The 22,418-nt window shown below is 35.2% G+C and overlaps 1 protein-coding gene across 1 annotated transcript in view; it reads right to left on the bottom strand.

Moving 5' to 3' along the window:
- Nucleotides 1-1,836: 1,836 nt before the first annotated feature.
- Nucleotides 1,837-22,418, bottom strand: part of MRPS9 (mitochondrial ribosomal protein S9) — a 37,008-nt gene continuing 16,426 nt past the window's right edge. Inside the window, exons 3-11 of the mRNA XM_074560261.1 lie at nt 20,838-20,900; nt 20,705-20,735; nt 18,491-18,570; nt 12,007-12,089; nt 9,239-9,314; nt 6,376-6,544; nt 4,454-4,562; nt 3,425-3,594; nt 1,837-2,041 (exon numbers count right to left, since the gene is read on the bottom strand). Coding sequence (XP_074416362.1) covers nt 1,950-2,041; nt 3,425-3,594; nt 4,454-4,562; nt 6,376-6,544; nt 9,239-9,314; nt 12,007-12,089; nt 18,491-18,570; nt 20,705-20,735; nt 20,838-20,900 — 873 coding nt within the window. The 3' untranslated portion in view covers nt 1,837-1,949. The remainder of the gene's footprint in view (nt 2,042-3,424; nt 3,595-4,453; nt 4,563-6,375; nt 6,545-9,238; nt 9,315-12,006; nt 12,090-18,490; nt 18,571-20,704; nt 20,736-20,837; nt 20,901-22,418) is intronic.

Genomic DNA, 22,418 nt, shown 5'->3' with positions numbered 1-22,418 from the left:
TTTGTATTTGCCTTAGTGTAAAACATGTCTCATGTAACCCTCATATGTTTTTCAAAGAGTTACGTGAATTGCCTCAGCTGTTGAATTCAACTTAACAAGTCATAGAATCATTTAGGTTGGAAAAGACCCTTACGATCATCAAGTCCAACCATAAACCTAACACTGCCAGGTCCACCACTAAACCATGTCCCTAAGCACCACCTCTACCCGTCTTTTAAAAATCCCCAGGGATGGTGCCTCAACCGCTTCCCTGGGCAGCCCGTTCCAATGCTTGACAACCCCTTCAGTGAAGAAATTTTTCCTAATATCCATCCTAAACCTCCCCTGGTGCAACTTGAGGCCGTTTCCTCTTGTCCTATCACTTGTTACTGGGGAGAAGAGACCGACCCCCACCTTGCTACAGCCTCCTTTCAGGTTGTAGAGTCACATATTTTGATTGAAACAAATTACCTTAGCAAAGAGGAATCCTGTCCAAGTTTACTGAGTATTCTCAGGAAACAAGAGTTAAAAAAGCACAGAGCGGCTTTGGTGAGTAAGGAATCAGAAACACATCAGTCAAGGATGCACACTCAGTTTCTGACCTCTGTTTTACTCAGTTCAAGAAGGCTATTTACTTGCTGCCCCCTCTTGAATGGTGCTCAGGAAAATAATGACCTATACAGATCACTCATAGTTGTTTATCACCTGTGGTGACCTGCTTTTGTTACCTCTGAGGTGTAATATTTTTTGTATAACCTACAACAAATAAGAAGCAAGGCAGGTACTCCAGCACTTAGAAAATCTGGCTGGGGAGGAAGAATTCCAAGTACTGAAGTCTTCTAAATTAAAATAAAGTTGGAAGGTGCCCTGTTGTTTATGCTACTGAGTTGAAATGAATTTTTTTCTGCTTTCTTCTGGTGAGATGAACCTTATACTCCTTTTTGACGCTAGCCCAGTTCCTATGGGAAAACTGAAGGATATGCTCTTCCTTGGAAGCTCTGTGTGTTTGACCTCTGTCCCAGGAAGGAAGCTGGCAATAAACCAAAACCTCGCGCTTTTGGATGAGTGCTGTAACTACTCATCTATTTTGGAAGGCTACAATTATAGACAGAAGGTGGGCAGCACTGTCATCACCTCCTGCTTCTGATTTTAAAAAAGAAAGTTATGACTGTATTTGGCAAAGAGTCCAATGCTATCTTTATGCATTAGCCATATTTGGAACACGCCTCCTTGGTCAGGCCCCTTGAGATTTAAGGGGTGGGGAAAGAATATTCTAAAAGATTAGCTTCAGCCTAATCCCTTCAGCTCTTTCTGCATTTGGGGGAAGAAGAGAAAAACTGACTCCTCCAGAGGGTGATTCAGAGCACCTAAATTTAGGTACTTGCTCTGATTCACTCCCTACTTAACCTAGGGAGGCATCCTGGAGACAACTGATTCCACAGGCAAAGGTTATCCTCTGTGACTGTTCCTCCTTCAACATCCCCTCAATTGTCAGTACCATTCTCACTAGTTTCTCAGCTCCACCATAGCTTAGGTGGGAAGTTGTCACTTATCCTTCAATACCTGTGAGGCAGAAAGGAAGGCACGTCAAAGTTGTCCGAATACCTGGTTAGGAGCTGCCTAATTCCAGAATTTAGACAGTCAAGTCACTAAACAAACAGACTGATTTTTAGAAGTTATAACCCACCAATAGTTTCATAAATCGCTATTGACTTCAGTGAAGCTAAGATGCAAAGCTGGCACTCAAGCTACTATTTTAGATGTAGCGTTTAGGCAAATCACACCACAATTTTCCACAATTTTAAATAAATTTAAAGAAAGTTAGTTGTTGCTTTTCAAACAGAGAAAACATAGTAGTTATAATGGAAAAAAATCTTTATTACTAAATGTATTTATACAACAGTTTTAAATCATATATCAGTATGTTTGGAAATTCTGGTAGCATTATGTCATTCTTTAAATACTCAAATTTATCGCTTTTTCCAGGTGAATTTCCGTCTGGCTCCCTCTTGACCAGGCTTTTTTCGTTCCTTCACGCGTGGGTCAGTTGTTAGTAGTCCAGCTACAAAACACATAAAAGCATTCATTTGTTTACTGTTATTAGTTAATATTATAGATATACTACATGTGGGGGATTCAAGGCAGCCAATAACTTTGCATATGAATTGTAACATCTAGGAGGATATGGGTTCAGTATAAAACACACTAACAGGAATTTCATCAGATCCTCTAACATTTTAACTTTTCTTCAGTATCTGAACTGTCTTCACATTTTACTTCACAAACCACTAAAAAAATCCCACACTGTTTTATATCTATATTGCTTAAGCCTTTAGAGCATCAGTCTCTAAATGTTTGATCATGCAGTCCTATCAGTACAATATTTCTGAGTGTGCACCCCCAGTATATGTGTATTTACTCATTTATAAGTTATATACACTACTGAAATTCTAAGATTTTCTTCCTGCACCACAATGGATCATCTTGCGCAACACTGGGGTCCACACACCCTGCTTTGGAGACCACTGCTTTAAAGTGCACTTAGTGTTTCCAAAATATATTTGGCAATGTCCAAAACAAGTCGAGAATTATGCTCATCTCATTACAGACACCCAATTCATTACCATGTCAGTTTACAGGGGTATTCCTAGCAGTCATACTTGTCAGTACTAAAAAGCAATAATCAAAGAAACTTGTTGCAAAAATACTAGCATAAAGATAGTTTTACTTCCATGGATGACAACAGAGTGAAAAAATCAAAGCTGTTTTATGAGTAATACACGTAGGTATTCTCCCTACTAGTCCAGAGAGAGCATAGTTCACTGTTGATAATTCTATATTTGCTGAAACAGTATGGCATCTAATCACTGAGAAGCATCAAATACTGCCGTTATCGAAATAAGCTCCATCATATTGAAGTAACTTGTAAACTCTAAATAAAGCAAGAGCGGAAAGAAGCTCCTTCAGTTTGGCTAGTTGCGTGTGATATGTTTATGCTCATTACTATCCCTTCAAAGCTAACCCTCTAGTGTTTATGCTCAAGAATAAAACTTTTCTAAACATGAACAAGATGCGACTAACCAAAAGTAAAACAAAATACAATCTTAGTACCTGACTAATGCCTGATCCAGATTTATTTGTTAATGAATACACATTCGTGTTTTGAGATTCTATGTTCAGGCAATATAAGCTGGTTAATAGACATATGAGAAGTCACGAACAGATGGAAAAATGCTCAAGAAGTCATGCAAAGGGTAGAGAAAGGATGCTAGTAAACAAGTGAAAACAATTTATAAATAAATGCGGATCCCTTTCATACGATATACAAGGTTTCACTGGGATTATTTACTCAAATTTGCACTATCTGATCCTTAATGATCCCTGTATTAATTTTGTTAACTACCAGAAATACATTAAGAAACATTGAAATAGTATCAATTCCTACCTTGTCTCATGAATTCCACCTCCTTTTCTGTCACAAAACTCCTTAAAGCTTTTGCAGAGGCTAAACGTATCGCTCCAGCCTGTGAGGATCTTCCTCCACCAGAGACTGTGCAAATCATATCATGTTTTCCAACTCTGTCAAGAAACTGGAAAGGGAACAACAACTGTTCTCTAAAAACAAAAAATAATAATAATAATGAAATACATTCATGTATATAAAGTTACATGCTATGTACATTTCTTACCATAGTATATACAAAAACATAGTTAACTTTCAGGCAGAGATCCAGAAAGGCAATCATATCTCTAATTTCCTACTGGTATCAACAGGAAATTAGCAGGTAGGAGCGTGTTCCAACTGCCAATGGTAAGTATTTTAAGTTCAGTTTTACAATTAGTTTTGTTTCACTAATTATCTATAGATGCCAAGATGTCAGCTCTGGGTATTAAAACTGAGCAATCTCTCTCTCTATTCTTGAGGTCAGAAACCACAATATAAAATAAAAATCACATAAGGGATAGAAACCTCATCAGCCTTCTAAGAAGTCTTCTCTATAACAGACTGTGCACATCCTCCAAAATCTGAAGCTTTACATGAAGCGTCTCACCTTATTTGCTTCCGCTATGTTACTTGTATGCCAGAGTAGTTACACATGCATGCAATTTGCAGATCTCTCAGGAAACATTTAAAGACACTATATTTCTTATTTACTTATTTTTAGAATAAACTGCAAACCCTTTCTAAGGGACCAAAATTTGAACTATCCAAATGGTCCGTCCTCTTGGTTTTTGCATCCCTTCAGAAAGGGACAGACAAGAAATACAGAGCAAGTCTCACCTATCAGTTTCTTGTGCTACTGACTCCTGAAAACTAGGAGGAAAAGCAAGACCAATTTTCATAAAACAGACACAGCAAAAAGAACATAGCATCAACTCTGTGGAACACAGCACCAAAATATAATTGCATAGCATGACTTTTGCTGGAATAATTTAAGTACAGTAAGAATACGGCATTTCGTAGTGCTCTCACCTGTCCTGCAGCACTGGGAAGTAATGTAAAATGTCTATTCCATTCACTGTAATTTTCCCAGTCCCATTGTCATAAACTGTTGCAGTAGCTTTTGCGGTTTTTCTTATACCTTAAAGGAATTAAACCCAATCTGTTATGAGGCTTCAATATTCTACAGAACTTCAAGTGCCCAATAAGTTAAGCAAATCTGAACACTTTCACATATTACCAGCTGTTTCTTTTTGGAGGCTGAGGTAACAAAAAAAAAAAAATTAAGAGAATAAAATAAATACAAACAATGAACAGCCAGCTTTCAGTATATTTTCATCAGCATCTATTAAGAGAGGGGGAAGTGTGTGTTGGGAGGAGGTAGAGGTAACAGTCTACCTTCCATAACTTCAGTGGATCAGGACACTTTCTTGATCTGCTGATGTCACAGTACACAAAAATAAACAGTTTGTTGAACACCTACGTTTACCGTAAGTACAATTTCTAGTAATATTACAATACTTTATAAAATCATACAAAGGTATAGAAGTTTAAGAATATTCACATGGAAAAGGTTAACGCTTTAATGACACTGGTATAAACAATGCCTATGCATCATTTAGCCTAATTTCCTCAGAAATTACTGCTTACAGTTAGTTCTCTCTAAGGCCATTAGCTTCAAGTTAAACAGCTTCAAGTTAAACCATGACAAACTCTCTATGCTAAAGCCTAAGACCAGTCTTCTGTAGCACAAAGGATGCAATCATTCTGATAAAGGAATTATCAGAATTAGACATTTTTCTTAATTTAGGGGGTGAAGGGACACAAATAAGACTGTTCGTGAATTTACAAAGTCTTACGGCTTTTCTTAAATAACATGGGTTGCATGTTTATCAAACTTCAGTAACTACTCTTCTGAAGACACTACTGAAAACCTGTGTGGATTAAATCCCAGATTGGCAGTCTCACATCTCCTTGTTGTCACATCATCTTGAAGCCAACCCGGCTAGAACAGATCTCTCTAGCCATTTTGCCCCTCAAATGCTCTGCAACTTTTGTTCTTGTTATCTGCTGCCTGCTGCTTAAGATTACACGTCATCTCTGACTAAGATTCCTCTTAAATGTACAGCATAGATACAAAGCATGTGCACGCACATTTGTCCAGAAAGTCAGACTTTCCTATACATGTTGTTGCTACATTATTTTTTCTAGGCAATCAGTCATATCGTATATTATTATCGTTCTTCCACTATGTGTCCCTCCACTGAAAATGCAAGCAGCTTGTGTTTAGAAGATACAGAGACCTCCGTGTCTTTTTTCTAACGTCCCCTCTGTCTCAGTACCAATGACTGATTCCCATCTCTGCCCCATAATGCTAGCTGTGGTTTGTCCACTTGTTTAAACATTTCGCAATTTTCTCTTTGCATTTTCCTAGACTGTTTGCAAATATCCAAATGCCTTGCTATTTATTCTTTGCATCTTCGAAGTTCTCCTTTGCTGGACTGCCTACAAAAGTCATGATAAAGGTTACTTAGTGGTCTAAGCATGCCATTAAGCAACAACACTGTTAACATCCATGGAATTCTCCACATGCGTTTGTGCTCCCCAAGTCCCCTGCCCTTTACGTTGAACAGTCAACTCTTGCCAGCAGTGAAAGTCCTTTTGTATCCTACAACGCGTAGCACAACAGGGTCCTCTCTACAGAGGTACTACTGTAGAGAAATACAGATAAAAACTAACAGTTGATAGACTCTATGCCAAAAACCTTCCACTTCATTACCAGGCCACACCATAACTTAGTATGCTATAACATAGTTAGCAGTTATATATGCAATATAGACATAAGCATATAAAATGAAGTAGCAACACATTCATCAGTGTTGTACATACTATAAAGAAAGCAGTGTGAAGAGGAAAACATTCTGCATCATTACCAACCAACTTGAAATTATTACCTTCACCGGTGCTGAAGGCCACTCCTCGCTCATCATACTTTAAGGGCTCAATAACTACCTTTTGTAACTGCGCAGGAACTTCTTTGGTAAACTTCTGTATATACTTCTCCTCCATGTCACCACATGGCAACGTCATCAGTTTTTGTAAGAGTTGAATAAATCTCAAATACTGTAGACAACAAGACTTCATTAAAGGATGCAAGTGTAATTGCATTTGCTAAAACTTTCTATTTTTATATAATTGATCTTTCCTGCTTCACTTTTATTGATGATTTCTGACAAGATGACACTTTTGCACCTACATGCTGATTTAAGAACAGCATGCAGATGCATCATTTTCTGTGTGACTAAAGATACCTAGTTCTTTCTTCAGGCAACAATGGAACTTTAATTCAAAGCATAACCAACCACTTTGTAATAAAGGATTATTGTATGAGAATGAAGTTCATGACACTTTTTAAAAGAAAACATTGGGGGGGGGGGGTCTTCATTCTTTTATTATTGTTTTATTAAAATGAAAAAAGGAGAAGATTTTCACCTTATTTTCAGTAAGTCAGCATGTTCATTGACTTGGAAATAATTTTATTTCACTAAACTGAACCTCTTAAATGATTATATTTCATAATATATACAGGAAATACCTATCTATCTATCTTTGGTTGTTCAAGCTGAGTTACTTTAATGTTTATGATTTCCTTTAAAACCGAACAATCAAGCTATTTAAAAATTCAAGAGATACTTGACTTAAAGGGCAACCTCTCGAAATAAATTATCCTTTGCTACTGTGTGGTTCTCCTTCCCCCTTACACCCCTTCCAAAGTTCTTCAACATGTGATTAAAGAGTAAACACCACTGTGTTAACCCATTTGTGCTAAAAGCTGGGATGTCCTGTTATGAAGTGCTACTGGCAGGAGCACTAGACAACTGGTCCCTGGATATAAAGGCATGGTATCATCTAAAATGGATTTTTCATATAGATATCATAAAATTCTTTTTGGAGTTTTCTTTACTTACAAGCTGCTATTAAAAGTATTTTTTTCTTCTCTCTGTTACCAGAGTCTTCTGCACAAAATTAATACTTTTCTTGTAACCTAGCAATAGCCCCTGGAACTCTGACATCACTTAGAAAGCTACTTCTGTCTAACGCTATGACACAGACATGTGATAAATCCTTCAAAGAGCAGAAATATAAAAATACAAAAGTTTAAAAATTATAGAGGCTATAGAGGAAGAAAGCTTTCAACAGTTTCCACTTGCAGAGCACAAAGGAAAAAAAAAAAATCAATAATTCTGGTTCTGTTTAATAATGCAAACACCACAGAAAATTTTGTTGCAATGGCAAAATAGAAGAATTTGAAGCAGGTAAGACTGCATGGTAGCTCATATCGAGACATTTCAAATACATTTAAAGAATATTTGTTCCTACAGGCTGAGGCTTCGTGGTTTTACATGTGAGAGGCCAGTATGTAAAAGGTTTTGAGGTCCAGTTGTGAGGGGTTTTTTTTAGCTTATTGCAGTCTATTTTTACAGATGTAGAGTGTACAAAAAACAAGCAGTGAAGAACACCAAACTGCTTGGTTGTACAACTAGTCCAGTTCCTGGCAATCGAGGAAAGACAGCTATTCCAAACTCAGCTTCTGAAAACACTGAAGTAACAACTGCTCTTACTGCGAGCAGGATAGAGGAAGTCTCCTGGGTATACCAGGATGGAGAATTTACAACAGTGATTTCTAACTTATGCTTATAGACCACAGTCTGCTCGAGACCCTTTCACATCACCCATAGACAAGGAAGCCATCACACATTACCGTTCTGGATGACAAGTGAGCATAGGGCATGTTTGCTGCTGCTACACTATTTTTGTAATTATACTGTCCACAGGACAGAAGAGATTGAAGAGCACCGTTTCTACGTGAGAAAATACTTGGGATACTCAGAAAATAGTGTTATATTCTCTGGTATATATTCAAGCTTAAACTTCCAAAAGAAAACTGAAGCTGGCCACATAGACTGAACCTCCTGTTACAAAATCTAATGCTATTTAGGGGACTGTAGGAAAAAGCTCCGAGTGAGAAAAAAAGTGTGTAACTACCAGGATGAACAGCCTTATTCCCAGAGATACGCGTAAAGGATTCCAAATCTAGACAGTGATATAGTTTGCAGATACTGGGGAAACTGCAAACCCCTCCTCTTTCCCACCATATTCACATCAAGGAGAATATAACAAAAGATACTTGTATCAGACCACAGATCTATATAGCTTTGTATCTTGTTTCTGGTATTTGATTCTGTATCCAATCACTACAAAAAAGGACTCCTTATTTCTGATCAGCCTTCTCTGTGATTTTTCTAGCATTATCATGTCCTTCCTAGTAAATCAGAAACTGTGCAGGTTTACCATTACAGAAATCCATTGTGTTTCCTGTCTTGAATATTTACCCCTTCTCTACAATAAGCAACTGAGGTTCTACCCTTGTCCGTTTTTCATCTCTAACTAGAATAAACAACTATTTATTTCTATTATAAAGTGTTACTATACTCCATTCCTGACTACATAATTAGATAACAAGAAACAAGTGCTCCAAGGCCTCACAATGTTACCAGGAGAAACTAAACTATGTTAGTAACAATAAAAAACCCTTAATAGTTCTGTACTTGCTAGATAAAAAAAGCAACACAAGGTACTTTTCAAAACAACACAGATGTGATAGTGCTGTGAGCATATATAGACTTTATGAGAAGGAAGAAAATTCTTTTGAAGAGCACCTGCTTCCACGTAGTACTTTTCAGTATCCAAAAATGCACCCAGGTCCATATTTTTGAAACACAAGCCTCCTTAAGATTAGAAAGATTAATTACTTACATCATTATCTGACAGTTTTTCTAACAACATTTCTTCCAATTCAATCTTAGTCAGCCATCTGCTGCCAGCCAGGTTTCTGTTTAAAATATCACACATATTCTCCCTTTAATTAACCATGCAATTAGAGTTACATCACAAAGGACCACACATACAGTCAGTCTTCGTTCAGAAATACATTTTCCATTATAAATGAATACAGATCACATTCCTACAGCAAACATGAGAAAGCCTACGTTGACTTTAAAACATCTTTTGAAAGGGATGGTAACTTCACGTATTGAATTAACCATGTGAAAATTATGAGTATCAGTTATGCATTATTCATATTATTGAAGTCCAAGATTGAGCAAGAGTAATATTGTAATAGTAAGCCATCTTCCCCGCAACTTAGGGCTTAGTTTTAAAAGCCTGCTACGAAAAGTTTGGTTTACAACCAGCAAAGAACAAAATCAAAAGCAAAACATTAAAATCCAGTTCTAAAGTAGCAGAATTTCATTTCCAGTCTTTACTTTTCTGATCAATACAAAAAACTCCACTAGCAGTGAACATGGTCAAAGTACTAATGCAGCACCTGCGCAGCACAGAAACCGCACTGATGATAACAAACCCAGAGATTTTTAAGAAAACAGACTCATACGGAGATGTTAACACAAAGAAAAAACAATGCTTGAAGTAAATCTTTGTGAACCATGTATGATACGAAGTGACTAACAAAACAGAACGCCACCACAAACATACGTGCCAACACTATCAGGTAAACAAGGCAAGGCTGTAACTAGTTTCTTACCTCTTTAGGTTTTTTTTAGAAACAATCTTAATGAATGTTTTCAGCAGCATTAAAGAAGCTGTGATTCAGAAAAGCACTCCTCCTGAAGGTGATTTTAAGTAGTACTTCTTCTTAAGTATGTATTTTAATGCTTTTCTGAGTCAGGGCACGAGAAACATTTATTTAGAAACAATGCTGGTTTTAACAGTAATTTTAAAAAAGCTTCCAACCCTGACAGACTCAAGTATATACTTACATTCATATATTGCTACTTCCAGCGAAGTCAATGAAATTTTTTACATGTGAAAAACTATAAACATAACTGTTCAAGATCACGTCCTAACCCTACAGTTAATATTACAGAATGTGTCCACAATAGATTATTTTCTGGAAAAAACAAACAAAAAAAAAAACCAAAACAAAACAAAAAAAAACCCACCCCAGCCCTTCCCACCCACCCCCTACCCACACTTTGGAGATAAATTATCCAGTCTAATCTCAGAGGAAGTACAATATCCAGTGTGGAAAATAAGTCTCAAAATCCTTTAAATTCTCTGAGCTTTTACAAACCTAACAGGGAAAAAAACCTTTCAACTCTGACTAGCTTTGGGTCATTTTTCACATCAGTAAATCCACTGGCTGAGCTCTGTAAGGAGTCAGGTTATTTTTCAGCAGCGTACACCAAGAGACTGAATTCATTTGTTCTCTTGTCCGCTCAGAAGCTAACGCAAATCTATGATAAAACATTCCGTGGGTCATAGGACACTATTTATATCATGAAGAAACATGAACTTCTGTTATTTAAGAAATTGAAATAATCTCTGCAAATTAATCCTTTCTCTTCCTAACATAAATAACAAATGGCTGTAATTAAGAAATGACAAACCAACATGATGTGCAACTGGAACACCACATAAATCTGGCTAGAAAATACGTAACAAGAACAAAGATAAAAACAACTTGGACAGTGAAAAAGTAACTATACAGAAAACCAGTAAATGCCAAAATCAAAACTTCCTAGCTGTATCCATTTCTTTTAAAGACTTGCTTAATTTAATATTCTAATACATCATAAAATCGTTGCAAAAAATCTCAAAATAGAAAAATCAAGAATACAGCCTAAGAGAACCAAACAGTTCTTAAAGCATATACCCATTTCAAAGACAATCCTGACTGTATGCACAAAAAAAGTAACTGTAGCATCTTCCCTGGATTCTTCTGGTTGACATGTATTTTTTCTGTCCAGTAGCTAACTAGCTGATGAGTTTGCCATGCATACCAGAGAAGTTAGAGGAAAAAGAGAAACTAAACTGAATTAATAATAATGGTGATATTTAAACAAAACCAACCAAATAGACTTGTCTAAAATTACTAGAGCTTTTAACAATTTAGCTGTTCAAAGCCATTGGAAGGAAAAAAAAAAAGTGAAATTAAGTACTTTGATACTCTTCAAGTTAAATATTGGTAAGTAAAAATATTTAAGATCTGTAATTAATGGAAGACTATTAAGGAGCTCAGCTTTAGGCCTTAGGATTTTTTTCAACAAATAAACAATTTATTTGGTATTTTAAAAGGCCTTGTATTCTTTTAAAGAGTTTACCTCCTTTTTCAAAAACCTTTAATAAAGAAATACTTAGAAGACTTCATATAAAGACACATAGAGTCCTGGATATTCTCTACTTATTTTCAAATCACACTTCAGAATTTTTATATAGGAGAAAATATTGAAAAGAGCCGCAAGAGACTAAAGAGCAAGAGAAATAGGTGGAGTTTCCCTATTTTAGCAGTGAAAAGAGAATACTCCACATATAGATACTGCAGGTAAGACTTTTCAACCTGAAATTACCATACAAATATTAGACAAGGAATAGGGAAAAAGTCTGAAATGTGTTTGTGGAATAAAAGGCAGGTAGAGTGGGGAACTACAAGAACTGCAAAACCAACATACTGAAGCATTTTTAAGAAAATTAGTTAATAATATTCATTCCAACTGCAAGCTTACCTTTTTTCCTTCTGAGGAGGAAGGTCTTGAGCTGTCAGCTGGTCTTGATATTTCTGAACACTTAGCAATTTTTCATATGTTTCCTAAAGTGCATAGGGAAAAAGTATTTAAATGCATTTGTCCATTTAACATTTAAACTTTATTTAAAACACATGTTTATGTGGTTTTACTCTCTAAACACTTAAAAGGCAGAGGTCAGAAAAAAAGCAGAGCTCTGACTATTAATAAAAATATAGCAAGTTAAATCTAAACCAACAAACATTTAGTATATATAGTATTTTCATATGCAGTTCAAATTAATTAATTTTGAATTCTGCTATTTTTTGTCAACAGTGTTTGTTGCCTTCTTACATATGCTTGTAAGAAAAAAAATAATCCTCAACTGTATGCAGAAAGGCAACTACATTTGTATAATGGTTGTAACTCCAAAACACCTCACAATAATTTCATCAGTGCATCCACATTTTAGTTTGTCTTCCTCAAAATATTGACAATGTTTAAGATTGTAAATAATTTCATTTAGTTCTAGATTTTTAGTTGATTTAGATGAACTAAATTTAGATGAATTTAGTTCAATTCATCTAGAGTAACAATTTTATTGGTGGCCTGTATCAGTCAGAACTCCCTCTTACCTAGGCATGTCTATGGGGACACACATAAAGTTGACAGTTACCATAATCAAGAATTCCTGTTCTTTCAAATATTAGATACATTTACTCTGCATTTTCAGTATTTTTTTAAACAGTTTTCTCAAAATTCTTAGCTATGTCATTATTTTAAAACAATGCTGTTAACAGTGATTTACCACTTCAGAAAAACAAAAGGAAAAATATTCCAAGAAGTCACACTGAAAATATTACAGAAGAAACATGCTTTTAATAAAGTATTTTCAGGGTTGTTTTTTTTAGTTCATAAACTTTTGGAGACTATCTGGTTCTAAAATATAACATCTAATACTCTGAATTACAACAGTGATTCAAATCACAAGTTAAATAGGAGTATTTGAAGAAATAATTATAAATGATATTGAAACAAAACCAGATTGTTGTACTACAACAAAGTACTTATATGCCAAATAATTTATTTCCGTTAACACATGAAAATAGAAAGCTTATAAACACTTTCATATACCTTACTATAATGAGTTTTAGCAAATACTAGAAAGAGAACTACAGTGTAAGAATTAATGGGGACAAAGAACAATGGTTGGTTTGTTTTTTTCCTTTGTATTACGTTAAAAAAACCCAAACAGTAAAAGAAGAAATGTGAGACAGCTCTGTGTTGTCAGAAATTAACCAATGAAATACTAGTTCTTAACTGGGATTTGCAACAGGATGCAATCAAATTTCTACAACCATCCACATTTTCAGAAAAACAAAACAAAAAAACCCTTGCTTAGTTATAAACACCTACTGTTCAAGCTGATTTATTCACTAATATAAAAATACACCCGCACATATACTAAAAATATTTGTACTTAAAAGTGTATGAACTCAGAACAGATTGTTATCTGAGCTGCACTCAACGTGTTTAAATAGGGACAATTCACTGAAGTCTTTGATGCAGGTCATTGCTTACGTTTTTAAAAGCACAGTGGAACAAAAGTATTTTTGGAATAACTCCACAGGATAAAATCGCGAAGTACAAAAATTTCCACTTTTCTTTGAGACAACATACGAACTCATGTATTACAGCAGTATGCCTTTCAGTAATCATTTATTTTTGATAGAGATAATTGTATCAGATAGGAACTAAGACAATTTTTTAACTTAAAAAAAGTCTTTACCTTCAAACACAGGAAACAGCATATAAAAGAGCACCACAAATCATACTTTCAAATATTTCCAAACCTCACAAATATATCTGTAGATCTCCAAGATAACAAGATACGGTAGCACTACTTTGGGCAAGATTCCTGTCACATCAGTCTAATAATCTTAATGGTTCCATCCAGACCTGACTATTAGGCTGCAAAAATTATTGACTACACAGGAAAAGCACAGGCATCGTTTGGGTTAGAGGGCATGAGATGCCTCACACCGAACAATTTTTAGGCATTTGTAGTTAGACATGAAAAAGAATCAGTATGGAAGCTTCTGCACTGGACTGTCAAGGGAGGGAAGAGAAGAGGAAGGAGGATTGTGGTTGTCCCTCAGCTACCTGGGGAGAGTTCAGCTGAAACAGGTTTAGAGATTCCTGTGAGCTCCACAAGTTTCTGCGTCTGGAAGAAGTCAAATCAGTCACGAAGAAGATATTTTGGTGTTAATGATCAGAAAAGGTACTGGGTTAGTAGGTCTTATAAATGTGTATGGAAGTTTTTCATTTTACTGCTAGCCTCTCAGCTTACCTCTTGCCTTTGTAAGGCATACAGCATCACCCTTCTACCTGGCAAAAGCAGTCTCCGGTTTGCCTCCTCACCAATACCCATCATCTTCACCACACTCTGGCATTTACATTTATCTACTGGAATGCTCAAGAAAAAAAATACCCGAACCAGGAGCTCAATAAAAACACAACTATATTACAGTTCCTTAAAAAGGGCAGGGAGAGGGAATCACCGTTGTTACCTTAGGACAGACTGACTATAGTCAGAATTGTTTCTAAACAGTAATTGAAGAATTTTCAAGTAACATGACACAAGTTAAAGGTAGGTAGACTTAAGGATTTTGTCATCATATTTGGAAGCTACTGATGTACACAGGTAAATAAAATGAAGTGTGGGTTGCCACCCACCAGTTTTCAGCCTTAGAAATTCATTGTAACAACTACAAAGAAAGCTTTACAACAGCCGGAACAGTAAGATTTTCGTGAAGACCCTCCCTAGGTATTCCTAAAGAACACCAACACTCCACAGCCTGTTTAAGTTCTAAGAATGAAAATTATCTCTTAAAACTGCTCTGGTTAAATTACAGTAACCGTGTCCATTCATACAAAGAACGCTTACACAGGAGATGAAGTTAAACGACACCAAAAAGTAGTATTTTAAAATACTTCCAAATGTAGGAGAAACACTAAATATAATTTCCTGCATGCTTCTGGCAGTGAAAGTGGACTTGCATCTCCTATGAAATAAAATTTTGGGCTGAAGTATTAAAAAAAAAAAATTAATGCAAAGATTTAATCTCTGTATAGAGATGAAGTCAGCAGACTAAAAGAACCACTCATATGTGAAGTAAAGTATGTGGATGAGCCTTTGCAAAATCAAGAGTCACATGTAATGCCCAATAATTTGTCTGACAAATCTTCACTCCCCAACAGCTAAAGAAAGCTTCTGAAGACACACTTGCTTTTTCAAAGCTGGCAGGTGAAGATTTTACTAATCACTTCAGGATTCAATAGTCCAATTCATGAATGTACACATCTGTGTGTCTTGTAAACTCAGCTATTACACAATCAAAATAGCTGATTTTACAAGATTGGCTACGTACTGAAACACTTCCACTTCTAATAGGGAGATCAAACTTCAGATTTCTAAAAGGATACTCTCTTTAAAAAAAAAATATTCTTATTTTACCCTGCATAAAAAATTTAGGGAAGAAATTAGCGGGTGGAAACCTAGAAGGAGAGAATTTTTTTATGGGAAAAAAATAATTTTAACATTTTTGTTAAAATATGCTGCAGAGTCCACACTTTACATCACAGTTTGCATTTTTCTTTGCTTCTTATGTGGTTTTAACTACAGTATATACTTCACCGTTTTTTAGGTTTTGTTGTTTTAAGAGTTAAAATGCTCTATTGCTAGAGCATTTACCTCTGATCTACAACCTCTGGTATTTCTAAAAAAATTACAGGAAGCACAATTACATAAAATTACTATTTTGCTAGACCAAATGGTACGAAAAGACCATTTTGAATTGTTCTGCACATTACAAAAATATGATATTACTCTGAAAAACTTTTAAGTTAAATGATGATCAAATATACTATCAAGTATTTGTAAAATGATGTTTCATGCAATAAACATTCTTCTGTGTATCAGAAGAAAAATAAATTGTCCTTTTCCCTATTGCTAAACTTTATCCAACAGGCAGAACAAAGACAACAATGGAGTATAAAGCAATATCCTTTATGAAAGTTCATTTAATATTCAAGTCATAACAATATATAGATTGGCGGTTATAATAGATGTGAATATACACAGTTAAGCTTTATAGTGGACAACATTATTTATTAGCATTAACAAAACAAATAATGCTGTGACCAGTTATATTAGTAGCAATTAATAAAATTCAAGTTCCACATGCATCTATGTAGTAATTAATGGCATACAAGTTTCAGCTAAATACTATGTTTATCCGATTTCTTAGACTTAATGTAGCAATTTAAAAGACATCCTCAAATGGGATTGACTACTTACACTAGACTGTATTAACATACAACTCTTTTTTTCGTATCCAAATTAATTAGCTCTGAGACTTAAAAATACATTTTCTTAAATACACATTAGTCTAATAAGAGGTTAAAACAATGTTGGGAATTTCATGCAGATTTCAGCTTTCATTTGGCTGACTAAAAAAACCAACCCTGTTAAACCTCACTTAGCGGATTTAGGTTTATAGAAGCCTATTTAATGAAAATATTCAGAAACAGTCAAAGAACACTCAAGTACACTATACTAATGAAAACGCATTTGTCAAACTGATTTGTTTGAAGGTGGTTGCCACACTGTTAGAAACAAGATGCACGCTATTCTTTTAGAGATTTCCAAGGCAAGCTTGCATAGTCTTTCTAAAAGCTAGGAAGAGCTAAAAATAAACTTGTGCTCCTTGTAAAATTTGTAATTTCTTCATTATGATGGAATGCAACAACACATCTTGCCCTTGGGTTGCTCTGTTTCAGCCAAAACAAATGCAAATGGCTTGTCAGATGACAGCTGTTTGATAAGGCTCCTCTACAAGACCTGCATGCTTTACTTTTTTCCGTGAAACTTGGGATGAAAGGCAGAAGGCAGGAAGAGAATTAATGTAGCATACAGTCTAAAGGCAATGCTACAACCGTGATTAAGTAGAAAAGTTAAAAGGCACAGATTTTCCACAGCCTCGCTGCGTGCAACCCATCCGTGTAACAAGTTGACAGGCCTAGCGCGTCAGCTCCATCATCCTCTCCGACAGCTAAAACGCAGCATTGCATCCCTTTTCAGAGAAAATTTGCGTCTGCACCATGAAGCGTTGTACATTATTTCTTAGCACTGCAGGGGGCTCAAGTCCATATGGAACCTTCACAAATATTACCACAGATCAAACCAGCGGCGTTTCGAGGCAGATTTGACATACCTATTTAAATGAACAGCAGGGGTCCTCGGGCTGCCTCAGGCTGTGCAGGAGAAAACCTCTGTGGAAAGCCTATGCTGCAGCTCCATTACTCAGCAAAGACACACTCTACATTTATCATTCATTTCATTTCTGCCAGGGCAAGAAGCTCATTTGCCCAAGGTCAACAACAAAAAAAAAAAAAAAAAAAAAAAAAAAAGAGGAGGGAGGGTGTTTTTTTATTCTCCCAAAGAAATAAATGTACCTGACAAGTGGGGATTTTGTCCTTTGGGTACGCAGAACTCAAATAAATATCAGATAATTCTAATAATAACACTACACTCAGTAAAGCTGTGCACCGAATTTGATAACATAAAATTTATTTTTTTTTGACAACAGACTAACCATGGAACTAACTTTTTAAGACTACCTAATGAGGAAACAAAATCTGACATGATTGCCCAATTAAATATTTCTGCATACATTATTAATGCTTTTGTCTTTAAGTAAATATAAAAAACATGTACATCTTTCTATAAATTCTTCTAAAGAGGTAGACAATGCTTGCGCCATTGACGGTCATAGATATGAAATGTCTGTTCATAATCCATGTTAAGACTCAGGGTCTAGTGATGTTCTATTAGATACAGCTTTTTTCATCAAGGTAAACAGATGCAGATCCTTTACTCGTGGAACCATACTAATCAGAAAAAGCCTTAAGTTTGCATGAATGGAACAGTCTCAGAAAAATCAATTAAGCAGTTTAAATGCAAATTTTCTTCACACTAAATGTCAGCACAAATAACATTTCCTATAGCTTTACCCTTCAAGGGAAAAAAAAACAAACTATTTTTTATTCTACAATGAATTTTCCCAGAACCAGCCATTTCTGTTGTATATGCATTCTCCACTACTAACCTGATGTTAACTAACCAGATACAGCCTACAAGAAAACATTCAGACTACTCAAACCCAGTCCACAGCCAAAATTGTAAAAGAAACCAAAAATTAAAGCAAGAACTGTTATGCAGCCTGTTCTCCTAAACATGACATAAAAATGCCCCTAATAATGGACAGCGTGACTTAAAAATATACATTGCATTTAGCTTCAGTGATGATATTATGGCCTACTGTGAAAACATGAGTAAACTCAGGAGTTCCTGATACACATCTATAGAATAACATGTACTTGGCTGAGAGCTGACATTGTTTGTTACAGATTATAACATACTTACATGCATTAATGAATAATATGACTGCTTGCCAGTATAAAAGAGAAAGTGAAATGGTCGGCCATCTTCTCCCCACTGGATTTCTAATGAAAAACAAGATTAGACAGGAAAACAATCTCCATCTGCAATTATAATCAAATATTTAATATAATATTTCTAAATATTGTTTAACATGAGGGAATCCCTCATGTACATCTTAAATAAACTTTCAAAGACTGTATAGTTGGTATTACAGATAGAAGTATCCATTTTAGAATAGCAAGAAGCACAAATTAAGAGACAACTGAAATCTACACAACAATTGTGCAAGATGAAAGATTAACCGCTCTGAAAAAGAGTGCTTTAAACCCAGAGCAAAATTTTTATTAGTATGTCTAAACTAAAGTAAGTATTCGTACAATTGTCTTTTGTGGACAACACAACTGTATTCCGAACTTGGGCTATTTTAGGACTCGTTCATGTCAATACGTTTGGGATATTTAAATACAGAGACCTAAGTTATAGTTTACATAATCAGTTCAGCCACAAAACATACCTTTCATATAATTCATCACAACCAGTTTATTTTATTCATTAAAAATAGTTTATTCATTAAAAAATGTTATTTAAGGACAAATAAATCTCAACTTTGGGGAAAAAAACCCCAAACATATATAACATGACAAAGATCTTTTCCAAATAAAGAAAAGTGACAAAAATAAAAACCTGAGAGCTTTTTACAAATTGAACTATAGAGAAATTCCCAACCACTTTATCCAGTGAACTTCAAATGAAGCTATCTATAAGCTATAGACAAAGATAAGAGTCCAAGAACCTGTCTAAAAAGCACAGGAATGTTAAGACATAATATGGTAGAAGTTGAACTTAAAGATGCAAAACTTCCTAGAACAGAATGAATACACGGGGCTTTTATCCACACACACTACTAGTGGAACGTGTGAATTTCCATGTATGCAGCTGTGAAAGCATATTTTGTTGAAATTACCGTTCAGGGAACATTCTGAAGTATAAATTTATGGTTTTGTACTTCAAAGACGTAATGCATAGACAAGACAAAGCTGCCTTAAAAGTGATACTTATTGAAAGTATTATTTTTAGATGTGAATAAAGGATACACATTTATACTAATTATTTCTTAGACTCCTCAGGACACAACTAGCATTTCAAAGAATTCTTTAGTCCTGAAAGCATATAGAATAGTAGCTTAGTTCTGCCATAAAACAGCCCTTCTATTTAAAAAATGCATAATGATTAACTCTCTCCTACCCTTCCACTTTCTACTTTTTACTTCACAATACTGTGAAGTTAGAAAATAATGTATGATACCACTTGAAAGCTGAAATTTCAAAATTTCACAAAATTTAGACAGCTTTCCAAAAGACACACAAAGCCCCAAAACCGTTAAGTATCAATTAATTCCAGGAGCAGGAAAAGGAAGGACAGAAAATTATAAGATTTCACCGATAAGCAGAAGTGTCCACCTGGGACTTGATAGCTCGGTTAATGTAGAATTTCACACCCATGCTGCTAGCTCAGACTAAACTTGAGTCTAAAGTGGACAACAGGTTTTGACATATGTTTTAAATGTTCTGTGCAAAATTAATTTGGCAATTTCAGTGAAGTTCTCACTGACCAACGTACTGGCATATCACTGACAACTGGGATTTCATACAGTGTCTCAGGAGCAAGACCAAAGACTGTATGGACACAAGTGCAGAGTCAGGACCTTCAGGTCAAAACTGAGACACATTAAGGAGAATTTCCTCTCTCCCTGTTCTCTCAACAGGCAATTTGAAAGCTGAAATTTCTCTGCTTTTAGAGCAATGAAGTTACCAGGAAAACTTTTGGTTTAAAATAGTATTAATGAATATTTTATGGCTGTGATAGACAGCTCTGACAAAAAGCTACTGAATTCAACAAAAGGTTTTCCTGTGACTTCAACAGATTCTGTACGTCATCCTACCTATTGTTTATTTTTAAACAATGAAAAACATTTATCTATAGTCAGTTAACAAGATGTCTGAAAAGACCACTGGTATTCCAGTATTTTTTATCCCAAAAACTAGAATATCTGATCAGGCTTTTACTGCTCATGTCTTCGCGGTTACTAGGAACATTGGGAAAAAAGTAAATCTGTGAAAATAAGGAATTCTAAATATGCAAAAATTCTAATACTTGGAAATAATAATAATAAAAAAAATATCTACAAACACTTACTCCTCTGCTCTGGAAAAATTTCAGAAGGATGCTGTAAATAAACAAACAAATGTCAGCAAAAGGAAATAGTTACTGAAAATATTATGCTACAGTTATTCAGAAATGCAACAAAAAAAAAAATTAAAAATCTTACCTTCATCATGGGTCTGGCTTGCTTGTCAAATAATCCAGAAGGAAAGAGATAGGCAATAGCTCTCTGAAAACAAAAACGGAGAACATATATGTAATTTTTTTTCCACAAAAGCATCATCAAAACGTTTCTTAGGTACTTTCTTGTATGGAAAATAGCATAACTTTTGTACAACAGGCAACCAAATCAGTAAGAAAGGGGGCTGCGTATCTGCTGTGCTGAAAAGAAAAGGAAATAATTTCCTCAGGAAAAGTAAAATCTCATTCTGAAGGCTGTACTCTACTATATCAGAATGAGTGAACCCTCTTCTGCAAAGTTTAGTTTTTATGGTATGCATTTATCACAACTTACCAGAACTACCCAAGTGCAAAGACCACCTTTATACACAGTGATTTTCCCCTGAAATTTCAAGTGCTGTGACTTCTAGCGGAAATCACAACATTTAATTCATTTTTCTGAAAATATCAGTGCTTGTTAACAGTGCCTACTGACAGCCTAAGCACAGAAATTTTATTTAAAGTAACTGGACCAAGCAAAGTTTTACACATTTAGAATCCCATTTTCTACAGATGCAGTTTCTTAAGTCTAAGACCAATGTTTGTTGTGGCAGTAGAAGATATTTTACATAGCCTAAATAAGCGTTTCATTGATCACTGCATTTGGAAACAACTGTGAATCACTACTATCTTTGCTGAACTCAAACTAATTGCTCAGAGAAGAAAGACTTTTAAATGCCATCTTTCTTCTCCTTAGATACCTAACATTTCTAAGATCTCCTTAGATACCTCAGATTTTTTTCTAAAAGAATTTAGAAAAACTTACGACATCCATTACACACTCATTGTTTACCACTGTTTTTACTAAGTACCTCATTTGCTTTTACTTAACCAATATATACCACTATTAATGTGATGTATAAGGTTAGCATTACTTGCCTCCAACAAATAGAGAAGGTATACCAATATTCCAAATCATTCTGGTAAAACGTAAGGCAAAGCACCTTACAAGGTTAAGCCCAATGACATGGATTTCTGTTCAACATCATCTTACTCTCCCTCCTCAATGTAACTAAAACATAATTTAATAAAGCAAAAATATGCATTTATGAGAGCTGTTTATTCCCAGTTGTTTTAAAAAAAAAAAATCAGAAAAAGTTAGCCATCAAAACCCCCCAGATGTAGGGGTCTGGCAAGTGTAGCCAACTTCAGACAGTAGTAGAGGTTAAGACAGAAATCTTGTATTTGTATAGAAACATGGACTAACCAAATAAACCCCTCTGGCAGTGGTCTCATTTTTATTTCCATTAGACAGTATGGAAAAGTAGAATTACAGTAAAATCAGAGTTTAAAATCTTCTCTTAAAAAGAATGTCTCTTTGTTGGTTAGGCTACCCTAGGACTATTACTTGCTGATAATTTTTTCCAGGGACTTCCAGTGCTTCAACCGATTTAATATGCATGGAGTGTAAAAAGACCTAACCTATTACTTTCATTAATCCCCTACTGGCATTCTGAACAGAAATTTTGAGAATTCTGAAGCAAACAAAAGGCTTAACTTGATTTTATGAAATGGTAATTTTGTTTCT

This window comes from Larus michahellis, chromosome 1 (genome assembly GCF_964199755.1).
Source record: "Larus michahellis chromosome 1, bLarMic1.1, whole genome shotgun sequence".
Lineage (NCBI taxonomy): Eukaryota > Metazoa > Chordata > Aves > Charadriiformes > Laridae > Larus > Larus michahellis.
Note: the sequence above shows the minus strand (reverse complement) of the source record. Positions and strands in the feature narration are given on the sequence as shown.